We start from the raw sequence: 27673 nt of genomic DNA, 5'->3' as shown, positions 1-27673 counted from the left end.
AGAGGGTACAGTTTTTGCGGTTTATTACCGGGTTTTTAAATTTTTCCTGGTTTGGGTTTTCCCAAGGTCCAAAGGGGCCCCTTCGGAAAAAGGGGTGTTTCCCAAAGGAAAACCCCAACGGGGCCCCTTTTTTTATAAATTAAGAGGAGAAGGGCGGGCCTGTGTTTTCTAATAAACAATAGCTCTTTATTTTTAAATGAGGCCCAAAACCACCCAAAATTTGAAAAATGGGACCTGGGGGAAAGCCACCTCTTTAAGAGAGAGGGGGGGGACTCGGGGAACACAGCCCGTGGGGCTCCAAATTTTAAGGGGGATGGGGGGTTGGAGGGGGAACTGGCCTCTTTCCCCACTTGGGTCCCCGGTGAGGAAAAATCAAAATTTCCATTTCAATAAAATTTCAGGCCGAGGTCCATGATTTGAGAAGCTAGCTTTAGGGCGGACTATGTATTTGAAAACTGAGCTATAGTCGTATAAATACGCAGCCTTCGTATATTTCCCATGTTATTGATGTCAATGTGTGTGGGGAGAAAGAGTGCAGGATGTGAGAGATGGCATCTTTCCGGGTGGTTTCGATTGGGGCCGTAGGCAAACTGAACAGGGTATAAAGTATCCCTGTGGTGGAGGAGCAATGTACTTTTTAACCCGTCCCCTCAAAGACCTTCATTACTATGATGTGAATAGTATGATGCAACTGGACGAAGTCATTCAGGGAAGAGGGGTTATTGTTCTTAGGCACAGGATGATAACAGATTGTTTAAATGGAGATGGGAACCCACCGAGGCAGTTAAGGGGAACTCATTAAAAATAATGTAAACCAAACAGCCGAGATGATAAGGGCAGGACCCCCAGAACAAAAGGGCCCGGGAAATCCCATCAGGTAACGGCTGTTTTCCTGACGTTCATTTTCGCTTAGAACCTCCAAACCTGCCCTAAGGCACGGTGATTAACTGATTATCGCGGCTTCTGACTGCTGTTCCTGACGCGTGATGGCAGACTTCACGCTGTTTGGGATGTTTTCATAGGGGCCCCGTAGAAAGTTTTGGCCCAGCCCGGGGGGGTCTGCTTCCCTTTGCAAAAGGTTTTTTTCCCAAAGGCAAAGATGGTCCTTAGTCCTTCCACATGTCGGGAGTCTTTTAGTGAAAATGAGACTCTATGTTCCCTGTCCCCGGGTTTTGGCTTTACTGTCGTCGGAGGCATAACCACGATGTTTTGTATTCGCTCTTTTCCCCCGACAAAAGCCCGGCTTGGCAGCAGTGTTTTTGTTTCCACCTTGTTCTGTCCACCCAGTAGGCATGCTTAAACTAGTGTAGCAATGATCCAGTGTATTGTCCTCTGGTTCTTATAAAGAACACATACAACTCAATTTATTTCAATTACATCTGAGACATTTGAGAAAAACAGTATGATACTACAGTATTCACAATCTCCACTGATTCTTATAATAATTAATAATTCCTTACATTTATATAGCACTTTTCTAGCCACTCAAAGCGCTTTACATTGTAAGGGGGTATCTCCTCATACACCAGAAGTGCCATAGTGCACCAGAACGCCCACCACACACCAGCTTACTGGGGAGAGGGAGAGTGATGAAGCCAATCAGCAGATAGTGGGATTGTTAGGAGGCCATGGTGGTCAGAGGCCAATGGGCAAATTTAGCCAGGATGCCGAGGTGACACCTCTACTCTTTTTGAAAGAGTGGGATTGTTAGGAGCCCAGAGAGTCCCTCGGTTTAACTCCCCACCCGAAGGGGTGTTTGTTGACAGTAAGTGTCCCCACCACAAAACCGGGGGCGTAGGACCCCCAGACCACAGGGTAAACCCCCTGGGGCCCTCCTAAACCCTTTTCCAGCACAACCATTTTTTAGGGGGCTCCCATCCAGGTACACCAGGCCCCAGCCCGCTTGCTTCAGGTGGAAACCCGGTTTTGGGTCCAGGTGATATGGTGCGGCGTTTTTACACTGTTTTTCCTCCCCGAAGGCTCTCTGCGTCATCGTGGTGGCAACCCGGGGGTTTTGGGTCCGGGGTTTTCCCACGGCGGCACATGACAGATTTCTCCAGATGAGGCGCCAGTGGGCCGCATTTTCCCACTCTGAACCTTTTCACTGATTTTCAGCTAAAGGGGTTTTTTTGTGTTGCACGGGGGGAAGGGCCTTGGACAGAGCCCAGTTTTTGGGTCTCTCACCGGTGTGCAACGTCTGTGTCTCCCAGCTTCATTGTAATGAAGAGTTTGTCACAAACCTGAGCGGGGATCTCTTGGATGAACCGGGGCCCCCTCTGCGACCCCCGGGCCCTTGGATGTCAGAGCAGGCTCTTAAAAAGGAAGATCCTCCTGGTTTAAAAGGCGGCTGGTTATTGTCCCACAGAGCTGGAGTATGTTTAAAAAGACTCTTCTCTTCAATGCCCCACTGTCCTCACCCTTCACTAAACCCGTTCTCCAAGCCCCGGCACCCTTGGTCCCTGAAGATGTCCAACCCTGTTCTTCCTTCTTCGTCATCACAGCAGCTTCATTTTCCCCCGTTTAAACCCCTCGTGCTCTGTTTCAGTCCTGTCTATTCTTCGGGGGGATATTTTCAGGCTGTGTAGCTTGTTCATATTCATAAACGGAACGTATTCCTTTCGCTCGGCGCTTCTGGAAGCCAGGGGATTTGGCTCGGAACAGCGGGGGTTTTTTCTGGCCTCTATTGGTTCCTCTCGGATCGAGTGTTTTTGCATTAAAAGTTTATTAACAGTGCAAATCCGGATTTTACTCCGACTTCAAGGGCCCCTTAAAAAGAAAAGTTGTTTTTATCTTTTGGGCATTAAATTAATCCCACGATTGTTTCCCGTTTTTTAACCAGAAGGTCTTTTTTTAATTTACGAAAAATTTTTTGTAAAAATTTTAACCCCAAAGAAAAAAAAAAAAAATTTCTCCATCAATCTGGAACACTATTCCCAAAGGAGCTGTTAGCCTTTTAAGGGAATATGTTAGACATCCAGCATTTTGATCTTTATTTTTAAAGCCCCCATTTGAAATCCCAGGAGGCAAACTATGTTTTTTGTCACCTACTTCATAATGTAAACTGTAAAGTTTTAGAATCTTTTCAAAAGGAGCTTGTAACAATCCATAGTGGTGTCTTATTGGAAGGCATGTGGTTGATCAATATTGATTGGAAAACGTATGGACTATGTTTTTCGGAATACATAAAAATAAAAAGGGTTAGGGGAAATCTCTTTCAAGTTAAAACGATTACCAAAAGGTTTTTGAAAAGTTTTCCCAAACTAGTAAAGCTGCTCTTTTTGGGGGTGACCCAATGAAACTGATATGCAATTTTTGGGATTGTCTCCACACGCTTTTTTGGATTAAATTCTCTAATTTACCCACGCAGTTGCTCCCGGGTTTCTCTCTGTTTTTTAAAGGGTGTACTGTTTTGGCTTCTTTAATATTCAAAAAGACAAAGATTAATGAAGCTTTTTTATTACCTATTGTTACGTCTTGCACATTCATATCCCGCAGTAATTCACTCATCAAAATCCTTTATATATTGTTTTTTTGAAAAAGGTTCAACGTATGTCCCAAACTATTTTCGTCTTCCAACATCTCAAAGCTTATTAAAACAATTAATTATTTATATGTGTAAAGTTAGTTTGGTTAAAGCTTTTTGTTTTTGTGATATTACTTGACTGTTGCATATGTCTAGAGATGGTGCTTTGCATGTAATGTCCCTATTTGCACTAATGGTGTATTTATTTAATTTGTATTTTGTTACCTTTGGCATTTTATACAACTCCTCCATCGAACCACTACAACACTGCGATCAAACGTGCTTTTGCTATTGCGCACTGACAGAAGCAAGCCCGCGATGACGTGTGACGGCAGCATCCGGTACACTGGTCCACGTGATATCAGCACCGAGTCTTCTGATTGGTTGACGTCATTTATTCAGAGCGCTTTGCTGTAGCCAGAACGCAACTGGCATAGTAGTAATCATTTTCGCGTTCAGGGGCGGCATCTGAAAAATAAATATTTTAAATTCTGCTTTTTAATCAGACGTGCTTGTTCCCCGTATAGGTGTTTTGCAACAATGTCATCGTAACGGACAGCAGTTTAAAATCTCCTGGTTAGCGGAAACGCGAGAGAAAGGAGCGGATCATGAATAAGAACTCTTCTTCACAATAAGAGCAAAACATCACGAAGAAACCAACCAGGAACTTCACGCGATCCGATTCTCAGGTTTGTGCGGCTATAAGCGCTTATAGAGTAATTCACTAGAATGATTGTACACGCGTGCATTAGTTTATACGTCTGTGTAAGATCTAGCAGCTGCACAACCAGTGCATCAAAAGCAAATCTGTGGATTCTTTCCAGAAATATCATTAAAAGTAATTGTTAAGCGGCTGCATGTAGGTCAGAACTCAAACTGTGTGAGATTAAGAGCACTGAAGAGAAGCAGGGCGTGTCTCTGGTGTGGGAATGCTTTAGTTCATAGTCATCCCAGAACACGAGGTGAACCACAGAACAATTAATGTTTGTTTGTGACTGAATCAAAGTGTGTGTGCTGTGATCTTCATTGTGCTGCTGTCAGGTGTGTGTTTTTGTGAGAGAGCTCTTGTTGTCAGCCTCTGTCTGTTGATGGGATGTGATAGTTGTGTGCAGCAATGAATTGGTAAAACATTTTCCTCTGCAGACTGATTCCTGATCTCTTTCTGCTTTCTCTTCCTGTAGAGCTGCTGGGAGAGTAAGCTGTTGGCTTCATACACACATTATTATAAGGCATAGTAAAAAAAAAAATGTAGTACTTTCTGCATCTGTCAATTTACCGTTTTGGATTCTTTGATGAATAGAAGATCCAAGATCAGCATTCATATGACATTAAAAGCTTTGTAACATTGTGTTATATAGATTATAGAAATTAATACTTTTATTTGCCAATGATGCTTTAAATTGATCAAAAGAAAGTGATGATAAGACATTTGCAATGTTACAAAATTATTCTGAACTTTCTATTCATCAAAGAAACCTGAATGGTGAAAAAAAAAAAAATACTTCAACATAACATTGATAATAATCAGAAATGTTTCTTGAGCAACAGATCATCATATTAGAATGATTTCTGAAGATCATGTATGACACTGAGCTAAGGTAATGATGCTGAAAATACAGCTGGCACATCCACAGAAATACATTACACTTTAACAGAGATTGCACATAGAAGCAGTTATTTTAAATTAATCCCTCTGATGCCATTTGTAAGGTTCCTAATATTGTTTTTGAGGGTCTCCTACAATGCAACGTCAAAACAACGTTTGTGATATTTTCCCCCTCAAAATATGCATTTAATATCACATCATTCAAGTTCAGCGATTCTCAAACGATTTCGTTCGAACATGTCAATATTCAGTCTCCTCTAAACCCTCCTTTCCATGAGGCCTGCTCCGCTCTGATTGGTCAGGCGGCTGCTCCGCTCTGATTGGTCAGACGTCCTGCTCACGCTCGGATTGGTCAGATGGCCTGCTCTGCTCTGATTGGTCCTGCCGTGTACAGCGGTGTAGAGAAACGATATGTCCTTTTGCTAAAGAGTTCTCAGTATTTTGGACGCTCGACATAGAAAATACCAAGACGATCTAGTATTTATCATTACTTGTGTATTAAGTGCAGCTGATCCAAATAAACGGAGGGTACTGATCCATCTTTCAAGGAGTCAGCGTTTGGTGATTCCCCGCTTTGAAACGCCACAAGGGATATTGTTTATTGATTATTTTATTTTTTATTTTTTTTTTAACTCCTCAAATTAAAGAATGTGATTTTGTTTGGGGGGGGTTTGTTTTTGTGTGCGGGAGTCAAGTTGTTCATGACCGGCCAGCGGGAACCTAGTGCAGGAATTAATGCAAATGGGTAGCGGGTCCGGAAGTGGGAAGTTCTAATTACTAGCGACTTGGGTTCAGAGCTGTAGCGAGTCAGTTCGTTATTTTGGGAGACGATAAATTTATTTACCGTTCACTTTCAGCTTTACAGCTTCGCTGATCGGTTACCATTCACATACATCTGCTTTACACACGGCATGTAAAGGCTCTATTGGAAATGGCATAATAGGGGCACCTTTACATATTATAAAGAGTCCCTGACTAGTACTGCTTTGGCTGTACTTGTGAACACATGCAGATGCAGGCTTGGTGAGCAGACAAATTCTTTAAAAACTTTAGACTGGTAGTGTATTGTGCTAATTATGTAGAACAGACAAACACAATATCCACAATATCAAGTTTTATTGATGCATGCCAGTGCTAGGACCCGATTGTTGAGATTGCTTGGACCCGTAATGATGGGCACCTGCAGGAACTTTGTTAACACTTTATTGCCAATAGTCCTCTTTAGGTGTTGTGCTACCTAAAAGTACTTTTGGGCAGCTGTAATGCAACCAGCAGTCGTTGAGAGTATTGACAGCCGTCTGTATAAAGGGTTACTCCACCCCCAAATGAACAATGTTGTCATTAATCCATACCCCCCTAATATGGTTCCAAACCATTAAAAGCTTTATTCATCTTCAGAACACAATTTACAGATATTCTGGATGAAAACAGGGAGGCTTGTGACGGTCCCATAGACTGGTCCAAATAAATAACAATGTCAATCTCAGGGAAGAGTATAGAAAAGCAAGCGTCAGAATACTCCATCTGTCCAGCATTGATTTCCAACCGTAACATTATGAAGCCGACAAGAATACTTATTTGTACACTAAGAAAACAAAATGACAACTTTAATTCAACAGATTCCTCTCCTCTGTGTCTCTCCAAATCAGCGAAGTGCCATTTTTGTATCAATTCTGCGCAGTACGCAGGCGGTGGGTATTCTCTTTCTGTATCCAGCATGGCTGTTCCGTGTGTCTGTTTGGTTTCAAACCAAAGTGTAAATACTGCGTAAAAAGCGTATTCTTGTTCTTGTGGGCTGACACAGCGAGTGTCCACCGCCTGCGTACTGCTCAAGTATTTAAAATAATGGCTCTAATATCTATTGACACTGTCTATTTGTAGCTCAACAGAGGGTTCTACTGATTAGCAAAGATATATTTGCAAGTACAACCACTTATTGTACTAACCCCAACCCTAACAGTCTACAGATGCTCTGAGAGTTAGCTGACATGTAGTTACAAATACTTTTGTTTTTTTTTACGTTAATGTCCTAAAGTGGACTATCGAAATAGAAGTGTAACTGGGACTCTCTATAATGCTGATTCAGTGTTATTATTTAAAACAAATTGGATTGTCTTCAGCTGGGAAGATATCATTACAAGTACTTTATGTATTTATTTATTTTGACAATTATATTATCACCAAAATAAACCAAAATAATGGATTTAGGAGATGACAATGAGTGTCCTCTTTTGGTTAAACTAGTCAAAAATTTGGCAAATTCTCCACACTGCTTGGATGGGGAAACAAACTGTATTGTTAGCAGTAGCGCTAGATCTGTTGTGAGTCCGGCTCTCCAAAGGTCGTCTGGATCATGGCGGCGTCTGCTGGAGACAACAAAGGCGTTCTCGAGGAGGAGCTGGCGTGTCCAGTGTTCCTGGATCTGTACCGTGATCCCCACCTGCTGCCCCTCGCGGTCATAACGTCTGCCTGCCCTTGCCTGCCTTGGACGCAGAGGCGCTCGGACCACGGCCGTCTCGCGATGTCCGAGTGCCTGCAGAGTCGCATAGCTCCGCCAACCTGCGATAAGGAACTTCAAACTGCCAACATTGCTGACGGTATCCGAGCATTAAGTGTCAATCAGACGCTCCACCCAGAGCGCCGGTGCGACACTTCTCAGAGCGCCCAGGTTCCTGTGATTACTGTCCCGAGGCCGCCAGCGGAGACGGAAAGGGTCCAGTGGCCGGTTAAAACCTGCCTGAAGTGTGACCGTGTACCCATAATGCTGCGCCAGCACGTCCAGCCTCATCTGGAGCTGCCCCGGCTTTCCTTAGCATCAGCTTGGTGGAGCCTGCTTCGGAGACATGAGGAGGAGAATTAATCTAGAGCAACTACTGAGATGTTCCGCTACTATTGTCTGGATGAGCGCTTGTTCCTCCGGCAACGCTTGCACCATCTGAGTGAACTTTTCGGGACCGCGCCATCAAAACCTGAAGAACACCATGAGTGATTTTCAAGGTAGGTCCGCTGTGTCCGCCACGTGCCTGCCTTCTTACATCGGCTCACACTTAAAACAAAACGTCCAATAGGGGTTTCTGTATCCGATTCCAAAGTGTGTTTGGGGGGGGGCGTGTTCAGCTTCCTGACAGCTGATGGATGAAGCTGTCCTTCAGTCATGCTGGTCCGGAGACTCTCATGCGCTCTCTGCTGCTAATGAACTCACCACAGTGGGTGTCATCCGAAACCGTATGAAGAGGTTGGAGCTGTGTGGCCGGTGTGCAGTCGAGGGTCAGCAGAGTGATTGAAGAGGAGGGGGCTCAGCACCATACACATCCTTGGTGGGCCCCCCCCAGTGTTCCATTGTGATGGTGCTGGATGTGTTGCTGCCCGACCGGTACTGCCTGAGGTTTTCTTCCACCGTGTTGAAAAGTTTGATGTTTTTGGTGGATGTTTGGGGTAGACGGTGTTTGCAGACCACAACAGCATCGCCGCACCACGCATCGTTGAGTCATAAACCTAAAGCCCGCTGGTAGCGTGATTGACCCCCAGCGATGGCGACTCCAGGTCGCCCTCGATAGCATGTCAGCTGAATCGAGAAGAATGGCGCAGTCCCATAACTTACTGTTGCTGGAGTTCATGTTTCCGTGAACACAAAAACGCAACAGTCCCCAGTACGGTCAGCACATGGACTCTTAACTTACGACTTAAGGAGGCTTCCAGAGTATTATCTGTTTTAAAGATAGCCCTCGTGGTGAAAAGCAGAGTTTTTAAACATTGTTTTACCTCTGGTGTTCGTTTAATATGCGAGAAGCCTGGCTTTGGTGCTAATTCCTTAGTAAGAGTCTTTGCTCAGCATTTTTCTCAATAAAACTGCAGTGTAACCGAAGACTGATTGTTTGATGTTTCCTACCGTCACAAACATGTACCGGCTCCTGTCAAACTCACATGGCGGGAACCTGGTTTGTGTACGTTAGCAAATCAATTAATTAGCAGTTTGAACGAAATCTGCGATTTCAAGAGAGAACATGAAAATCACTATCATCTTATTTCATCTTACTCTTCTTGTTGAAAGTAACGTCCTGGTGCAAACATACAGTATTGAACTGATACGCCAGTTACTGCCATTTATCATTGTGTAGCATTTACGGCTTCAGCTAAATGAAGTTACATGCTATTTCTGTGTCTCTGCTCATTTTAATACAAACCGCCATTTTATGATCAGTGCTCGTCAAGATGGCGGTGGGGATTCTCAGAAGGGAATTTTGTGAGTGTTGTGTGTGTGGGTGTTTTTTGTTTGTGTGTGTGTAAAAGTGAAGTGCAAACAAACCAAGTGTTGCATATTATCGCCCAGATGTGAGCTCATCTTGTTCTCTCTGTTGTTTTTCTCTAGGCCTATCTTGACATTCAGCTGCACAAGACCAAGCAGAACAGATCCTTAAAGACTGAGAAAAAAAACCGACTGGAACAAAAAGAGATTGAGCGGCAAAACAAAGGTGAAGTTAGTTCTGTAGGCGTTAGTTTTTTTTACAGACTAAGCACTCCTGTCCTTCACGTCTTGTTTAATGTTTATGAATTTTTTAGGTTTACAAGAATAGCTGATCTCTTCTATGCCTACGGGGCTGACACAGATCAACACCTGGATGCTTTTCCGAGAGACGGCTATTGCACATCTGGATGCTTTGTCTTGTCACCAGCTGCCGTGAATGTATCAGCCCTCGTGGCGGTGAGCAGTGTTAGGGAATCCAGCAAGAACCTGAGTCAAATAGCACAGGATCAAAACCGGCTGGGGACCGTTTCCACTTTCAGGCTTTGCGAGGCTTCTACAGGGAGGCGGCGGCGTTCCAGTTCATCAAGGTACATATTACACACCACCCGGCCTGATCCCCTACATTGATATTTGACTGTTTCTTGACAGAAAACCTAAGCGGTTTTTGTTGTCGGACTGAAGAAGAGAGACAGTGGTTGTAGTAATGTTAGCCTAGATCTGAACGTCTTTTAGTTTTGACTGTCAGCAATGGAAGTCTGGTCCACTTTGCAGTTTATTCTGGCACAGAACTGACCTCTTAAAAGGGAAAATGGAAAGCAACCAATTACCGACTACCCGCTGTAGTTTTTACAATAACAATTTAGCGGTCAGGTTTATCTGAAATGGTTGTCCTATAACAATAGTAGACAGATGTGGTGGGGAAGAAAAAATAAAATAAAATCTGCATTCCCTCTCCGAAAACACTGAGAGATAGTCTGGAAGTCTGTCTGAAGTCATAACTCCAAAACCAATGGCTGCGTTTTACACTGGCACTAAAGCTGATTTTTTACATTTGTACACAGATCAGAAATAAGCCTGTGTTTGTGATCCCCCTTTTTATTTTTTCTTTTTTTTTAAGGAAGTATTTGTTCGGAGGCGATGTTGTTTTAAAGTGCCCTTGGCCTATGGATAATGAAAGGTTCATATTTTTGGTTTTGGGGAGTCTCCAACAAAAGATTGGCGTGCATGCAGGGTCAAAAACACTTTCATCATCTTAAAATATGCATTTATTGTTCCCTTTTTTGCGCAGGTGACCTCCCAAACAATTAATTTACTTGATTCATTTTTCCAAACTCCTCCTTTGCGTGACGCTAAACTGTTGTTGATTGGTCTGATGGCCTGCAGTCTGTTGTGATTTGGTCTACCGTGCGTGCAGGCGCAGGTCAATAACAGAACACCCATCACCATTACTGAGCCCACGATCGATTGGTAACCCACACAAACAGTACATGTTTATATGTGTTATTGATACAGCACTGCAGTTTGATACCACTAAACCGTACGTCTCTCTATTCTTTATCAGAACTACAAGAAGTATCTAACAGCAACAAACATTCAGCGATTCATCATACATTTCTAGACAAGTTGTGAGTGAACAGATTATTGCTGTTATACAAAGACCATACAAACTCTTGTGCGGAGCGATCACCGTACCAAAACTAAACAAACATATCTTTCCATGCAGGGAGTACATGACCGGCCAAGATATTAAAATAATATACTACTCCACTCCACTTTCAGAATACAAATCTCCTGGATCATGTACTCACCTCCATGTCATCCAAGATCCACTTGCTTCAGTCGCCTAAGAGATTTATCAGTCGCAGCTTATATAACCAAGCGACCTGTAATTTTTCTTAAAAATAAAAAATAAAATAAATAATAAAAAAATAAATACACACTTGTTTGCTGTTCTTGTCTAGCCCCCAGATGCATACTCTGTGTACAGCGTTTCCTAGATACGTCTTAAAACTCCTCCCAACACTTTTCTCCTCCAACTTCAAAATCGTCCTGTATCGTTGTTTACATTTAGTTTAGACATAATTTTTTTTTTTTTTTTTTTTATTTTTTTTTTTAATAAGAGTGTTTGAAACCATCCTTGCAACGTTTCACTTTGTAAACACTGGGTCACAATAGCTTTCTGCAGCGATTTCGGTATGATTTGAGGAGAAAATGGTTGGGAGTTTTTTTCGACATACCTTGAACTAGGCACCCGGCCGGGTCTGAGATTTGAGCAGCATACAGAATGTAGTAGAAACAATTGAATTAGTTTTTTTTTTTTTTTGGTTTGTTTCCTTACAAAGAGAGAGAGAAAAAAGAACTGACATCTTTATTTAACCTAAATCTGTAAATTACAATTATTTAATTTTTAATTATTTGAATTCATATACATATCATTTAGGGTATATAATAATAATCATACACATAATTTAATTTTTAATATAACCAAATCTGAAGCAAAAACAAGAATGTTCTACGGCAAGATTTGTGAAATTATACTAGATGTCTGAACGAAACAAACAGCAGAAGCCTCTGAATGAGATGCAGATTCACTCTCTGACAGCAGGTGGCGCCTCTGGAACAACAGACACAGACCAGATGCAGGAGCGTTTTCCTTGGTTACCGCTGTAAACAAAGCTGTGCTGAAACACTGCTTTAATATATAAACTATACAGAGACCAGATGAAAAGAAAATACCACATAAACTTTCCTGAATACGGTCCAGACACTCCTCCCCTCAGAAACACTTACATTCATATAAACCCCCAAATCAATATTGAGATTTTCTTACAGTAGTTCGTGCATCATGAACAGTGGGTGATCTGCCTGCTGCAAGTATTTTTTCTCTGTGCGTCTATCTTCAGCGTCTCTCTGTCTGTGGTTAAACTGGTGATAACAGACTTCATATTTTACCATAAATTACATTTTGGAAAATGACTGCATTGTAAAGCAGTTTTGTGCAAGTCCAGAACAGAGAGTTGCATATAAGACAAAAAATGCCGGCTTAAGCGATCGGCGTGAAGAAGCCAAGAGTATATTTGAAACAGCCGTGCACCTCGTGGTTCTGCGCATGTGTCGAGCACTCATCTGTGGTGGAGTATCTCTTGAAGCTGTGTTGGACAGCTGGCTGGTGCTCGAGATGGAAAGGAAACGCTGAATGTGGAAGTGTAACCCGGGTCCACCACACTACACGTGACTGACTCGCTCGGCTCACCGCACAGCAGCAGGGAGGGTCAGTGTTACTCTCTAACACTGCTCTCAGTCTGAGGGACTCCTGCCTCCTTCGATCTCTGAGGAACTTTCTTCTCGAAAAGCGCCGCATTATAGCAGCTGGCCTAAACATCCTGCACATGGACCAGAGTCTAAATAATGCAGCATAATTAGAAATATTTTTCCTCATCCAGATTCCAATAACTTCTGATTAAGTTCATTAAATGTGTTCCCTCGTTGTGCAGTTTGAACAAAACCTACCACATTTAAAAAGTCTAAATCCTAATATTTCTGTTTTTTTCAGGATTTTTTGTTTTTTTTTTTTTCTTTTTTTTTTTTTTTTTTTTTTTCATTTTTTTTTCGTATTTTTTTTTTTTTTTTTTTTGTTTTGGGTTATGTTTTTTTGGTTTTTTGTTTGTTTGGTTTGTTGGTTTGGTGTTTGTGGTGGTCGGGGGGGGGGGGTACAAAGTCGACTTCTGAGAAATCCTCTTTTTTTTTTCCCTGATGATGCCACGTTCACACCGAGCCTCTTTTTGAAAGATGAAGTGAAAGATGTGTGAGTTCATTGATGAATTGCGCAGCACGGCCAGCGCCCTCAGCCCCCCCCCCCCCTCAGCAGTCGTCTGTGAGTGCGAGACATCCTCATCAGTCTCTTTTTATTAGACATAGTTCCCAGGCTATTCTACAGTCTTATATATGAATGAACCCTGCCTCTCACCTAGAAGAGGACGCAGAAAAAATAAACAGTGTGACTCAAGACGTGTCCTGCTGTAGAGTGAAATAACTGTGGGGGGGGGGGAGAAGAGAAATGAGGGGAAAATTGAGGGGAAAGTTGAGAAGAGAGGGGAGGGCAGAACCTCACTGACTCTGGAGATGAAGAATATTCCCCAGAGGAGGACTAGCAGAAGATGATCTGCTCTTGAGTTCCTGGAGCTGAAGTCTTGCAGAACCTAAGGAGAGCTTGAGCCGCGTCTCCTGTGATCCTTACAGAGTCCATGATGCAACTGATGCTGTTGTTTGAAGAGTGTGTGTGAGAGTGTGATGAAGCAAAAACACACAATGGCCCATACACAAGAACTATATAATATAATATAGAAGGGGAGGGGGTTAAAAAGAATAATGACTCAATGAAAAAAAAAAAAAAAAAATCCAATCAAGGTATGTTTAAAAGCTCAGGCTACATGAATGTCCAACTTGGGATGGGCTCCATTTGCACTTTTTTTTCAAGTTCCAGTATACTTGGCTTTTTTCTTTCAAGGCGGTGGGACGAGGAAAAATAAAGTAAGAAATTATGTGTTGGAAAATATTAAATATAGTTTCATAACTTAAAAATCAACTGTTTCTATGGCCAAATCATTATTTACTTTTGCAGTAAAAAGAATTAACACTCTAAATATGTGTAGACACTCCTGAGGCAAAAAAAAAAAAAACCTTAAGGATTGGTTTATTGATTGTTTTTGAGTTTTCTTTCAAACAAAATTAAGCGATTCAAAACCCAGAACTTCGTGCATGGACCATGAATATAGGAATATATTGAATACAACACAAACAATCTAGAAACAAAAATAAGTGAAGAAAAAATAAAATCCAAGTTTATATAAAAAGAGAAGATTAAGAGAAAAGAAGCTGACAATCAAAGCGTAGCATGCCACATATATTCCAGTCTCAAGTCTTCTCTGTCCTGAATACATTATATATATATATATATATATGTATAATTTATAAAGAGTTTTCCAACATAATTTCTCTTTATGACAGCTGATCCATGTAAGCTGTGGTACAGTAATAAACAATGCGGGTAATATTTAGAGCTGTTTGTGTATTGTCTCTGTATCTCGGTCATCTTCTGAGGCGATAGTAAGTACATAGAAAAGGATCTCAGGACTGCAGGACTCTGCTCCATACTAATAAGTAATAAACAACAGATTGAATAAAGTCTGATGAGATAAATCTAGAGTTCACTTGCAAGATCCACACTTTATTGTGCTTTCAAAAATAAAAATTGCATTAGTACAAAATAGTTTCAGTTGAAGAAGTTTTTTTTTTTTTTTTTTTTAAAGTCCCAAATGTAGCTTTCAGCCATTATGGGTTGGTCTGTATACAACATTATATACAATAGATATAGAGTAAAATTTGATCTTCATTCAAAATGCAATGATTCCCATAACTCTTGCAATTTGATTCTCTCAATAAATAATACGTTGTATTACCATCATAGACGATTCTAAAGTTTGAGAATCACGTTTAATATCAGACCTTGAAACAATCATTGATCAACTTACATTTATAATTGAACCTTACTATAAAATATTACCACTAGAAGCTCTTTTTAAGGAGAAGCTGGGTGGCTCTTAAAAGAGCCTTTGTCGTCAATGAGAGGCTGCAGGGAGCCTACTTGGAGCTGGTGTACTTGGTGACGGCCTTGGTGCCCTCAGACACGGCGTGTTTGGCCAGCTCCCCGGGCAGCAGCAGACGTACGGCGGTCTGGATCTCTCGGGAAGTGATGGTGGAGCGCTTGTTGTAGTGAGCGAGACGGGAACGCTTCACCGGCGATGCGCTCGAAGATGTCGTTGACGAAAGAGTTCCATGATGCCCATCGCCTTCGAAAGAGATCCCGGTACCGCAGGGATGAAACCTGCTGCAGCACTTTAGTACACGTAGATGGTGTGGCTCTCGCTTCCTGAACTTTCTGCGCTACTTCCTTTCCTACTTTAGCGGCGGTCTTAGTGACGGCCTTCTGGAGCTGGAGCAACTCTTCGGCGCGGACTTCGCTGGTTCTGGCATGATGCTGCTGGAGATCAAAACCTCAAGAAACGATGATCAGAATGAGCGGGACAGAGACATTTATTCACTGATCTATGCTAATTTACACAGAGATGTGGAAAGCTGCTGATTGTGTGTTTTCTGGATTGGTCAAACCCATAAACTCGTGTTTTAATTGGAATTCAAAGCATCACGACTGGAACGAGGGCCAATCACAGGCGGAGGAGTGATAGTCCCGCCCACCGCTATTCCTATGTTTGAACGACATCAGCTCCACGTTAATGTTTCCCTTTGTTTTCAGATTCCCGCTCTTTTTGATGGTTATATTCTTATGCGGAAACAAATGCGCCTTAAATATCAACATCAATATCAATAAGATCAATATCATAGAGTGTAATTTATAAACCTCTCATAAACCCATTGAGAGAATGTGCTAACTGGTGAAAGCATTAGGCATTAGACACTTTTTATTTCTTTCTCTGTTTGTTCTGCTATTTTCCACTTCGTCTCAAACTTAAATATCATTGCCATGTTGTGTTTTCTCTTTATTTTATAAATCACTCTTTGTGCAAAGGAAGGCTAAACAAATGGAAATGCCATGTAAGAAGAAATGAAAAATATTATCTCATTATGAACGCCAGGCTCACAGCAATTGCATTTATACAAGCCAGCCATTTTAAAAATCAAAATAAAAAGATGTTTTCTGCCCAGTATGTTCTACACACGAGAGATTTGTTTTGGTGACAGAAACTTAGACAACAACAACTGAAAGTAAAAAATAAAATAGAGACATAACAGTTAAACATGTAATGGATTACATTCTCAGAATCAAATTATTATTATTGTATTTACGGTGAAATCCGGTTTTTTTTTTTTTAAGGTGCTCCTGGTACATACACATCCGATATGAGGAACAAAACAAAAATAAAATAAACACTAGCATTAAACTTCACTTTTTAAAGAGAGTTTATTAAATTTATGCATTTAGCAGACTCTTTTATCCAAAGCGACTTTCAGTGCATTCAGGCTATCAATTTTTTACCCATCATGTGTTCCGGGGAGATCGAACCACTAATCTTAGCGGCTTGTTAACGCGGTGCTCTACCATTGAGCTACAAGAACATTTATTAAGCGATATTGTATTATTATTATCATTCACTTGAACTATAAAACATGAATTTTAACTCTTTATAGTAGCGAGAGTGTGGGTGGCTCTTATAAGCTGCCGTTGTGTCCTGTTGTTCCTACCCATGTTTATCTCTCCGAGCCATCCTGCAAGAGTGCGTCCCTGTCGTTTGAGCCCGTACACAGCGTCCATGGCGGTGACAGTCTTTCTACCCATACTGGTGGCGGTGACTGACGTCGCGTATCACGTTCTCCAGAACACCCTTCAGCACCCGCGGGTCTCCTCGTAGATCAGACCGGAGATGCTGCTGACTCCCGCCGCGGCGAGCGAGACGACGAATGGCGGGTTTGGTGATTCCTGGATGTTATCACGCAGAACTTTACGATGACGCTTAGCGCCTCCTTTCCCAGGCCTTTACCTGCCTTTGCCTCTTCTGGTATGATCAAGATATTTCTTATTTCAGCTCTCCAAGACTAACCATAAAACGAATAAAAAGAAAAAAGTGCTTTGCAGGGATGCCTTTACATTTTGCTTACAGGACCTGACTGAAACCAGCGCGCGTCACATGGCGCACGCCTTCTTTCGCTGGTTAGAGCAGGAAACTTTGAGCAATTTTAAAACATAAAACAAAGCAATTTTAAAATACTGGAAATGATTAAAAATTTATTTATTTAAAATTAATTTAAAAAATGTAGAAAAAAAAAATATTATATCAATTAATTATTTTTCACTTTAGACCTCAAATTCTATTATTTACAAACATCAATATGAATAGCGAAGAAGAAAAAACGGCTATTCAGGTCTGGAGCTCATGGCGGCTTTCATTGGTCATGGTCCACCCTTGAGGCCTTTTTGATGTCCCATATGCATCAGACGTTTAGCTAATGTTGTAGGCGGGATGTCTGAGGTGAGAACCCTTGTGTTTGAAAAATCAAGAATTTACTTGCAGTTTATCTTTTAGAACTGTCACAAGATTTTGATACAGTTATCATTCATTACATTTTATTGGAAACGGTTTGTACAGATAAGGTTTTCATGATTTTCCAAATAAATGGTTTGAAGAATTAAATTTTTAATAGAAGACAGTTTGTTTGTTTTTAAAGGTTTTATTCCAGCAAACAAAGTTTACTCTGTGGTGTTCCTCAGGGCTCCATACTGTGGGGACCATTTGCTATTTCTTATTTATGTTAATGTCTTGTCGAATTGGTTTCCAATATTTTTTACTCCAGTAAAATGTTTGTTGAAAACACAACCTTAGTTCTCTCTCACTGAAATTTTAATTAATTGATTAATAATGCAAAATGAAGGTCTAATTGTTTATGCTAATTGGTGTAATTTAAACAAATTATCTTGATATATATATATATTAATATATTATTTTTAGTTGTAAAAAATTATACCTAAGGATTTATAAAAAAAAATAGTACTAAGTCTACTGAGGGGCACAGCAAAGAGTGTCTTCTTACACCTTACTATCAGTTTAATTTATCCATATTTTTCATATTATAATATAGTTTGGGCGAGTACTTTTCCTACTACTCTTAAAAAATCTTTATTCTTCAGCAGCGTTTTGTTAGGATCGTATCCAATCAAACATATACTTCACCTGCTTCTTTATTTCATAAATTTCAGGTTGTTACTATCTATGATAATAATAATTTTCCAAATATGTATAATATATATTCAAGTGGGGGTTAAACATATCCAGTGCAATTTAGAATGTATTTTAAAGTAAATTCTCAGCAGGTTCACTGTTATTTTACTCGTCAAGTTTTCAAGTGTTTTTCATCTTCCTAAAGATCTCACTTGTAGAGTTCAATCTCTGATAAGAGTTAGGGGTATTAAATTATGGAATGGTTTATCCCATCTAGCAAAATGTCTTGTTATAGTGTATTTTGTATATATACAATTATTATTATTATTATTATTATTATTATTATTTTTTTTTTTTTTTTTTTTTTTTTTTTTTTTTTTTTAGGTATTATGTACCATATATTGTTTGTTTTTGGAGTATATCATTTCTGTTTTTTTATTATTTTTGTTTTGATGTATGTTGTAAATATTTTGTAGGTATTTTATATTTATATATTTTGTTGTTGTTATTAGTTCTGAGGTGGAGCCCTTTGGGTTTTCTGCCTCTTCCTGCACAGATGCTTTGACTTTCATATCATCATGTTTGTCTAGAACTGCAGAAACGGCTATCAAAATCTACAGCAATCTACATGTAAAAGCTACTGATATCATTTTAAAAATTAAATCAGTGGTTCTCAATTACCCCCATAAAGAAACAACTGTGTATAGTCGTCAGATATTACAGCAAAAAGCTCTCACGAATCATTAGCACTTTTGCAGGAATGATCAATATAGTAGCTGGTGATTCACTTACCATAGCAAATGCATTATTCAAATTTCTGGATGAAAACAAATTGTCCATACTGAATTGCATCGGTCTTGCAACTGATGGCTGTAACACAATGTGTGGGCAACATAATTCAGTGCTACAGAAATTCTGTGACCGCAATCCTCATATTGTCTACATAAAGTGTGTGAGCCATTCTCTTCAGCTCTGTGCATCAAAAGCCGTCAGTGTCCTCCCCAGAAATGTTGAGTACATGGTTTCTCAGACCTACAGTTGGTTTTCAAATGCCACCCAGCGTCTCAAAAAATATTCTGAAACGTACAAAACCATAAATGTAGGTGGAAGCCCACACTGAAGATTCTGCAACTGTCTGACACTAGGTGGCTCGCTATTAGTGAGTGCATCAACCGGATCCTTGCCACAGTATGTGGAGCTTAAGTTGCATTTTCAGTTGACAAAAGACAGTGAGAGGAGCTATGCTGCGGAACTGCTGTACCAAATGTATAGTGACAATATTAACCTGATATACCTGAAATTCATCCAACCAATTGTGTCAGAGTTAAACAGACTTAATAAAATCTTTCAACTTGACAAACCTGATCCTGCAAAACTTCTTACGGAACTTCTAACATTTTACCGGTCCCTGCTTGAGCGCATAGGTTTGCCGAAGACATTCCAGAGCTGGCAAGACATCATGGAGTTTAACCTTTCTGATGAGAATCTTTTGCCACTTGATGCCGTAGACTTTGGGGTGCAGTTTCCGTCTTGCTTTGTTTGAAGCCAATGGAATAAGTGACCTAGCTGAACAGGACATGAAAACGCAGGTGCAGGGACTACATGCTAGAGTTATCTAAGGAAATTAGGAAGAGACTTCCAGATAACATTAAACAGTTAGAGGCTCTCAAATTCCTGTCACCGAGTCATACTCTGTCGTCAAGTAAGCCAAGGATTGATGATCTTCCCTTTTTCCACCTCTTCAAGGGAGATGTAGGAAAAGCAGAGCAACAGTGGAGAGTAATTCACACTCTGGAATGGAACAATGCAGAAGATGGCAAAACAGAGGACTTCTGGGTAGAAGTTTCTGCATACACAGATACCGCAGGTGATAGAAACTTTGAAGATCTTGGGAATTTTGCATTGAGTCTTCTTGCTCTACCATTCAGCAATGCAGCAGTTGAGCGTTCATTTTCCCAAATGTCACTGATAAAGAACAAGCTACGAAACAGGCTAGAGCAGAATTCTTTGCTAAATATAATGAGGTTTCGAGCTTACATGCAAAGAAGAAACATATGCTGCCATGAATTTAAACCATCACCACGGATGCTTTCTCTCTTTACTGCTGAAATCTATTCAGCACACCTGAGAAGCACCAATGTCTAAAAATAAAACAGTCCTGAGATTGTATATAGTTCTGTTCAAATCTGTAATCAAAATGAGGCTGCGCAGTTAGACCATCTAAGAAGAAAATGTTGTGAAAAGTTCTGAAAAAAGAGAAGACAAACAACAACAAAAACAAAGGGACAATGTTCAAGTTCACACAGTAAGCAAATTTTTTTAATAATATTGATAAAAGCCAGTTTATGTTAATTTAGTTTAACAGTGTGTTAATTTTAATATTGATGCTTGTGTGTAAACAGAACAGCCGCAGATCTGGAGAGAAAAGCATCAGAGAGAAGTGCTGAGAAGAGAAAAAGTAAGTACAAGTTTTGTGTGTAAACAGGGGTGAGGAAGTTTTGGAGAGGATATGTTCTTATTTGAGTTTTGTGGTGTGAGATTGTGTATTTAAAAAAAATATGTGTGATATTAAGAATTTGGGTAAGACAAAAGGCGAATACTTTAAACATAAACTTATATAAATTTATTTTAAGGCCCTTTGTGGGAATCCAGCCGTTGTCTAATCTGATTGGACACTGAAAAATTGGGCTAGTTTTCATTCCATTTGGGCGGGTTTTGAGTTGTCATTGGGCTGGAAATATTTCTGGGACCTGTGGCAACCCTGTTTGTATAGTTTTTATCTCTACTTATACATTAAAGGAATATAAGTATGGTATGTTGTTTATATTATTATTTGTTTACAGATCTAAGGTTACTCCATTACACACCGGGGTTAACACATCTGTCACGTTTTGCCTGTGTGAGTGTTCTGTGTGTTTGTGTGTTATTGTGTATTTTTGGAAAGCTTAAAATGTTAAAACGGATAGAACGTAAACCCAGACAGAACTATTTTCCTATTTTTTTGGTATTGTTTTTTGTTTTGTATAGGGTGTTATTCAGTGTGATGTAGTGGCTCTTAAAAGAGCCTTTGGGGTTTACTGCGGCTGATGCAGCGGCGGGGTTAAGCGCGCTCTCCGCGGATGCGGCGCGCCAGCTGGATGTCTTTGGGCATGATGGTGACTCTCTTGGCGTGGATGGCGCACAGGTTGGTGTCCTCGAACAGACCGACCAGATAAGCCTCGCTGGACTCCTGCAGGGCCATGACGGCGGAGCTCTGGAAGCGCAGGTCCGTCTTGAAATCCTGAGCGATCTCTCGCACCAGACGCTGGAAAGGCAGTTTGCGGATCAGCAGCTCGGTGGACTTCTGATAGCGGCGGATCTCTCGGAGAGCCACGGTCCCGGGCCTGTAACGATGGGGCTTCTTGACGCCGCCGGTGGCTGGGGCGCTCTTCCGGGCGGCTTTAGTAGCGAGCTGCTTCCTCGGGGCTTTACACCACCGGTGGATTTACGAGCGGTCTGCTTGGTTCTTGCCATTGCTGAAATGCGTAATTGCGCTCTGCTCTGTTCGAGTAGAAAATGCTGCTCTGTGTTACGCGCCTGCTTTTAAAGCCTCATACAGCCACAGCTTATGGCGTCATAAAGGTGCAGTGGCCTGTGATTGGCTGATGTTTGACATCTTGACTGTTAACCAATGACTGCACACCTCCTATTTTCAGACGGAGCTGTTTGTGTCTCCCGCTCAACATGCTTTGTGTTTATAACTTTGTGCAATCAGACAGTCTACTACACGCGTTTCAAGTTTCCTACTGACAGTGTTTTGTATAATCCTTTTTCCCCCTTTGGTTTAAATGGTTGTTTAAAACTATCTCCAGCTGTTGATTGCATTTACAATTACCCACACTAAACATTTGTATATATATATATATATATATATATATATATATATATATATATGTATATATATATATACACACACACACACACACACATACAGTGGTGCACATAGGTGATCCGTGTGCACCACTGTCTTATGTATAAGACTTCTATTCAAACTGAAAGCATAAATCTAGGCTACCCGCTAATGTTTTCAAAGCTCAATGCAAAACTGTGACATTTCATTCACTGCTCTACAATCAGCGCTAAACCTAGAACCGCGTAGACTTACTTGCCAGCAATCCGCCAAAATAAAAGCTTGCTGATTTTAAGTCTGAGAAAAAAAAAAAAGAAAAGTGCAATATTATCACTATTATTAATTTATTTTTTAGGTATATTTGATGGGTCACACCATGTGTCGTGTGAGTACCTAACCAAATCCCCAGGTTCTCATAAGAGAATCAAGCTGAAACAACTTGTGCACCTATCTTTAACTAAGAACTAAAAGAAAATCGCTCTGTAAGAGATAAAATGGGTGGCTCTTAAAAGAGCCTTTGGGTTTCAGAAACATGCTTGGATCTGTTTACTTGGCTTTGGCGGGTTTCTCGGTCTTCTTGGGCAGAAGCACGGCCTGGATGTTGGGCAGCACGCCGCCCTGAGCGATGGTCACTCGGCCCAGGAGTTTGTTGAGCTCCTCGTCGTTGCGCACCGCCAGCTGCAGGTGACGGGGAATGATGCGGGTCTTCTTGTTGTCTCTTGCGGCGTTTCCAGCCAACTCCAGGATCTCAGCGGTCAGATACTCGAGCACAGCCGCCAGATAGACGGGAGCTCCGGCACCGACGCGCTCTGCGTAGTTCCCTTTGCGGAGAAGTCTGTGAACACGACCGACGGGGAACTGCAGGCCCTGCTCTGGAGGAGCGAGTCCTTGGCCTTCGCTCTCGCTTTACCGCCGGTTTTGCCTCTTCCACTCATTGTTGATTGTAAGAACTTCTTCGCTTGTAAGGCAGAAATAATGAATACGTGAGTCCCGCTCTACTGTATTTAAAAGAGTCACGAATCGCCCATTGGTTTAGAGTCTGTAAGATTTCAAACCAATCACTGAACTTCCCTCCAACACCGACCGCCGAAGCCACGCCTCCACAGCTGGCGCGCGGATTCTGCAGCTTTAGAAACAACACGACAGAAACATTCAAGAACTTGTGAAGAAGAAAAGAAGCTTTGTGGCTTTTCTAAATACAGTTAACATGTAAAACATTGAGTCGAGGTGAACTCAGATACACTCTTCTAATTTATCTTTTTTGTCACTTTTTTTAATTTGCACTGCATTCTTCTGATTGTAAGCTTACTCAGTAATCTTGCTGTCTACAAAAGATTTCTGATGACACTGAACTTGTGGATCTAATCAAACTAAATAATGATTGGGACAATAGAAGAGAGGTTCAGCTTTTTGCTACATGGTGTAATTTATTTTTATTTTATTGATTTATGAAGACACACAGAAGCAGTAATACTGGTGACAATCCATGGTCAGAAGATAGAAAGTTCAGTCTTATGAATTTATTGGTATCCATTTGGACAGTAAATTAAACTGGAGAAAGTACAGTGAGGTCGTCTTTAAGAAACCACAGTCAGGATTACTGTCTATATTATATATTGTGTTTTTGCTTTTTTGTACATTGAATATTTTTGTATATTATTATTTTTATTGTCTGTGTCCTGTCTTGTCACTGTTGCACTGTGGAGCTTCTGTCACTAAAACAAATTTCTTGTATGTGTAAACATTCCTGGAGATAAAGCTCATTCTGATTCTGATTATTTTTGAGGAAGATCAATTCCTGTGGCATTAAAGCTTCTTCTGTTCTGTGCAGTGCTCTGCTGGGGAGCTGATATCACTGTGGATGATAAAAACAGGATTAATAACAAGGGAATCCTGGTCAGCATTCTGTTTTATTCTCTTGAGGGTTTTTGTGGAAAAGAGAACAAGGGCAAAATTAAAAATGATTTTGTATGAAGAACATCCACTAGATGGTCTTTTTAGTTCTTCAGTGTTAATAAGTTAGAGATTAGTAATGACTGTGTTTACAGGACGATTTAGAAGCTCTTTTATCCTGCTGCTGTGTGCAATGTATATGAAAGAAACACTTTTGTTGTGTTCATTGCTGTTATTATTGTGTTGTCTGCAGTTTACGACAGCAGTGAATGAGTTGATGGATTATTGTCATGTTGTGTCTGCCGTTTTATTTACTGAGTTGTTTTGAAAGTACAACTGTGGCACAAATTAGTTAACATTTCTTAACCTAACCTTACTTCAATAAAGTAAATTGCTCTCTTTAGAGTTTGTGGGTGGCTCTGAAAAGAGCCGTTGGGGGAATAAAACAGTTGTTTTTTACTTCTTCTTGGGAGCTGCCTTTTTAGGCTTGGCAGCTTTAGGCTTTGCTGTCTTGGGTTTGGCAGTCTTGGCCCTTTTTGGGGCTCTTGGCTGCTTTCTTAGGCGCTGCGGGCTTCTTTGTCTTCTTGGGGCTCTTCGTGGCCTTCTTAGCGGCTGCAGCGGCGGGTTTCTTGGCCTTCTTGGGGGATTTCTTAGCGGCGGGCTTCTTTGCCGCTGCGCTCTTGGGCTTCTTGGCAGCAGCGGGTTTCTTGGCCGCGGGCTTCTTCGCTTTAGGAGCTGCTTTCTTCGCCGGTTTCTTCTTGGTCTCGGTTTGCTGCTTGTTGATCTTGAAGGAGCCGGAGGCACCGGTTCCTTTGACCTGCACCAGGGCTCCTTTAGTCACCAGGCTCTTGAGGGCGAGCTTGATGCGGGAGTTCTTCTTCTCCACGTCGTAGCCGCCGGCAGCGAGAGCTTTCTTCAGGGCGGCGAGAGACACACCGCTCCTCTCCTTCGATGCGGGACACGGCTTTAACGATCAGATCACCGACAGCTGGACCTGCTTTCTTGGCTTTAGCAGCGGACTTCTTCTTGGGCGCTTTGGCCGGCGGGGCGGCTGCGGCTGGGGCGGTTTCTGCCATCTCTCTGTGTAGAGTATTCAGTAAAACCAGCAAATCAAACGCTCTCTATGTTAAACAATGAGCTGCACTCGAACCGCGCTGCGCTCTTATTTAACACATGAGAACCTTATAGACTCAAACCCGCCCGCTCTGTGCCCCCGCGAGCCGCTCGCGCTTGTGTTTTCTTCTTCTAAATTTAAGAGCAAAACTCGACTACTAAAATAGTTTGGCGCAGTAGAAACAAAGTGAACACCAAGCAGAGGTTCTTGGCTTTCTTTGGAGACTAAAATACGCGGCGAGGAAATGTTGTTTTGCTCCGCGCAGATCAAACTCGAGGCGAGCATCAGCCACGGAACAAAGCCGCGTGCGCATTTAATGCCTCGTTTCAGTGGAAAAGTTGATAAAAAAACTCGTCCTCTGAGTGTTTTTAGAAACAGTTTGGAAGTGATTTTAATGAAATGATCATCAGTGAAGCGCGTGTGCAGTGTTTGATACAGCTGCTGTTTTGGGCAGCTTGAAGCACAAACATCCGGAGATCTGAGTCAGCAGATGATCTGTCATAATACTATAATAATAATAATAATAATAATAATAACAATAACTCAGTTTGGAAATTCATTAATAAGTTCATATGAATTCATAGAAATTAGCTACCACATTGCCAAAAAAAAAAAAAATTCAGAGATCAGCAGAAGTCAGAGGAGTTTATTTACTCTGCGTTCATGCTCCAGACACCAAGAGTTAGACTCTAACAGAGGACACTAAACACTCAAGGCACTGCAGGAGGAAGGATTCTGGTTGTCTGGAACAGATAAACTTCGAGAATCTCCAGACATGGACATATGGTTCAATACATATCTCTGGTGATTATTTAGGTCACAAGTGATCAGGGGTCAGTAACGGCTCATCTGGGTGACAGACCTGAACATTATCAGGTGTTTAGTTTCACACACATGGACAATGAGTACAGTTTCTCAGAGAGGAAAGGAGAAATTCACTGAAACTGTTTAAAGTTATTCTCTGACACACAGAAATATCATACATGTTCTGAGTATGGAGACTCAGTGCCCTCCATAACCTGGACAGCTGTACTCGGCAGTCACAGAGAGATATATTGCACTAAAGGAATTAAAGGGCAGGCCTTAAGGTAGACAATAATGTGCTGTGTTTAAATCACATGACATTTTAATTTCTGTCCAAATCTTTTTTTTCCTACTGTCACCCTCACAGAAAACACCAGAAGTTGCTCTATTAACGTCATTTCTCTTCTCAAGTGGGATTTTTATTTATTTATTTATTTGTTTATTTATTTAATTTTATTATTATTATTATTATTATTATTAATTTTTTTTTTTTTTTTGCAGAATCTTTAAGTAAATTTTATATTTTTATTCACAATTTATCTTTGTCTAAAATTATTTTACTGTAAATTGAGAAAATATCAATGTTTCCATAAGGCAATGCTGTACAACAGTGTAATTGCAGTAATTATTTCCGCATTGGGATTTTGTTTATTGTTTGTTGTTAGTTATGGTCATTTGTTCTGCCCTCTTGTGTTCTCTCTGTGTATGTTTGTGTTTCAGGGGGGGGCGGTTCCTTGAGATAATGTGCTGGAGGCTGCTACTGGTTCTCCTCTACACCTGACCCAGATATAAGGACTGCCCCAAACACTCAATCTGGGCCAAGATTGTGCCATCGAGAGTGACTCTGTAAATAGATCAGAATCAGAAAGAGCTTTATTGCCAAGTATGCTTACATACATGGAATTTGTTTTAGTGACATAAACTTCCAGTACACTGAGACAACAACAACAAACACAGACAACAAAAAAAGAAAGAAAAAAAACAGATAAATATTGCTAAATTAATCAAAAAAAATATAAATTAATTTAAAAAATAAATTGATAATGGAAAAGAATAGAGTAAGATGCAGGGATGTACTATGAGGGAGGGGTAACAAATAAATATAAGAATATTGCATATTTTTATTGCAAAAGTGGGGAACATTTAACTGTTCATGAGGTAGATTGTCTGGGGGAAGAAACTGTTCTTGTGCCTGACTGTCCTGTGCCTGACTGTCCTGGTATATGAGACTCTGAAGCGCCGGCCAGATGGCAAAAGTTAAAAGATGGGGTAACTTGGATGTGAGGGATCCGGAGTGATTTTCTGAGCCCTTTTCCTCACTCTGGATGTATACAGTTCTTGAAGAGTGGGCAGGGAGCACCAATAATCCTTTCAGCAGTCCGAACCGTTCTCTGTAGTCTTCTGATGTCTGATTTTGTAGCTGAACCAAACCAGACAGTTATTGAAGTGCACAGGACAGACTCAATGAGGGCTGAGTAGAACTGTTTCAGCAGCTCCTGTGGCAGGTTAAACTTCCTCAGCTGGCGAAGGAAGTACAACCTTTGTTGGGCCTTTTTCACAATGGAGTCTATGTGATTGTCCCACTTCAGGTCCTGAGGGATGGTGGTTCCCAGGAATCTGAATGACTCCACTGCAGTCACAGTGCTGTTCATGATGGTGAGTGGGGGGAGTGCAGGGGGTTTCTCCTGAAGTCCACGATCATCTCCACTGTTTTGAGAGTGTTCAGCTCCAGGTTGTTAAGACTGCACCAGACAGCCAGCTGCTCAACCTCTTGTCTGTAAGCAGACTCGTCACTGTCCTGGATGAGGCCGATGACCGTAGTGTCGTCTGCAAACCTCAGGAGCTTGACAGAGGGGTCTTTAGAGG

At 41.1% G+C, this 27673-nt stretch overlaps 2 protein-coding genes and 2 pseudogenes across 2 annotated transcripts; all 4 read right to left on the bottom strand.

Moving 5' to 3' along the window:
• Nucleotides 1-15015: 15015 nt before the first annotated feature.
• Nucleotides 15016-16729, bottom strand: LOC109064208 (histone H2B). Its single transcript, XM_042775886.1, has 3 exons — nucleotides 16636-16729; nucleotides 15246-15429; nucleotides 15016-15181 (listed from the first exon to the last, which is right to left on the bottom strand). The coding sequence occupies exons 1-3, from the start codon at nucleotides 16727-16729 to the stop codon at nucleotides 15016-15018; spliced, it is 444 nt and encodes a 147-aa protein (XP_042631820.1).
• Nucleotides 16730-21173: 4444 nt separating this feature from the next.
• Nucleotides 21174-21635, bottom strand: LOC109095356 (annotated as a pseudogene).
• An 866-nt stretch (nucleotides 21636-22501) lies between these two features.
• Nucleotides 22502-23024, bottom strand: LOC109095358 (histone H2A, sperm-like). The gene is made up of 2 exons (XM_042775885.1): nucleotides 23014-23024; nucleotides 22502-22900 (listed from the first exon to the last, which is right to left on the bottom strand). The coding sequence occupies exons 1-2, from the start codon at nucleotides 23022-23024 to the stop codon at nucleotides 22543-22545; spliced, it is 369 nt and encodes a 122-aa protein (XP_042631819.1). The 3' UTR covers nucleotides 22502-22542.
• A 1306-nt stretch (nucleotides 23025-24330) lies between these two features.
• LOC122148861 lies at nucleotides 24331-25039 on the bottom strand (annotated as a pseudogene).
• Nucleotides 25040-27673: the final 2634 nt, after the last annotated feature.

Source organism: Cyprinus carpio, chromosome A19, assembly GCF_018340385.1.
Source record: "Cyprinus carpio isolate SPL01 chromosome A19, ASM1834038v1, whole genome shotgun sequence".
NCBI lineage: Eukaryota > Metazoa > Chordata > Actinopteri > Cypriniformes > Cyprinidae > Cyprinus > Cyprinus carpio.
Note: the sequence above shows the minus strand (reverse complement) of the source record. Positions and strands in the feature narration are given on the sequence as shown.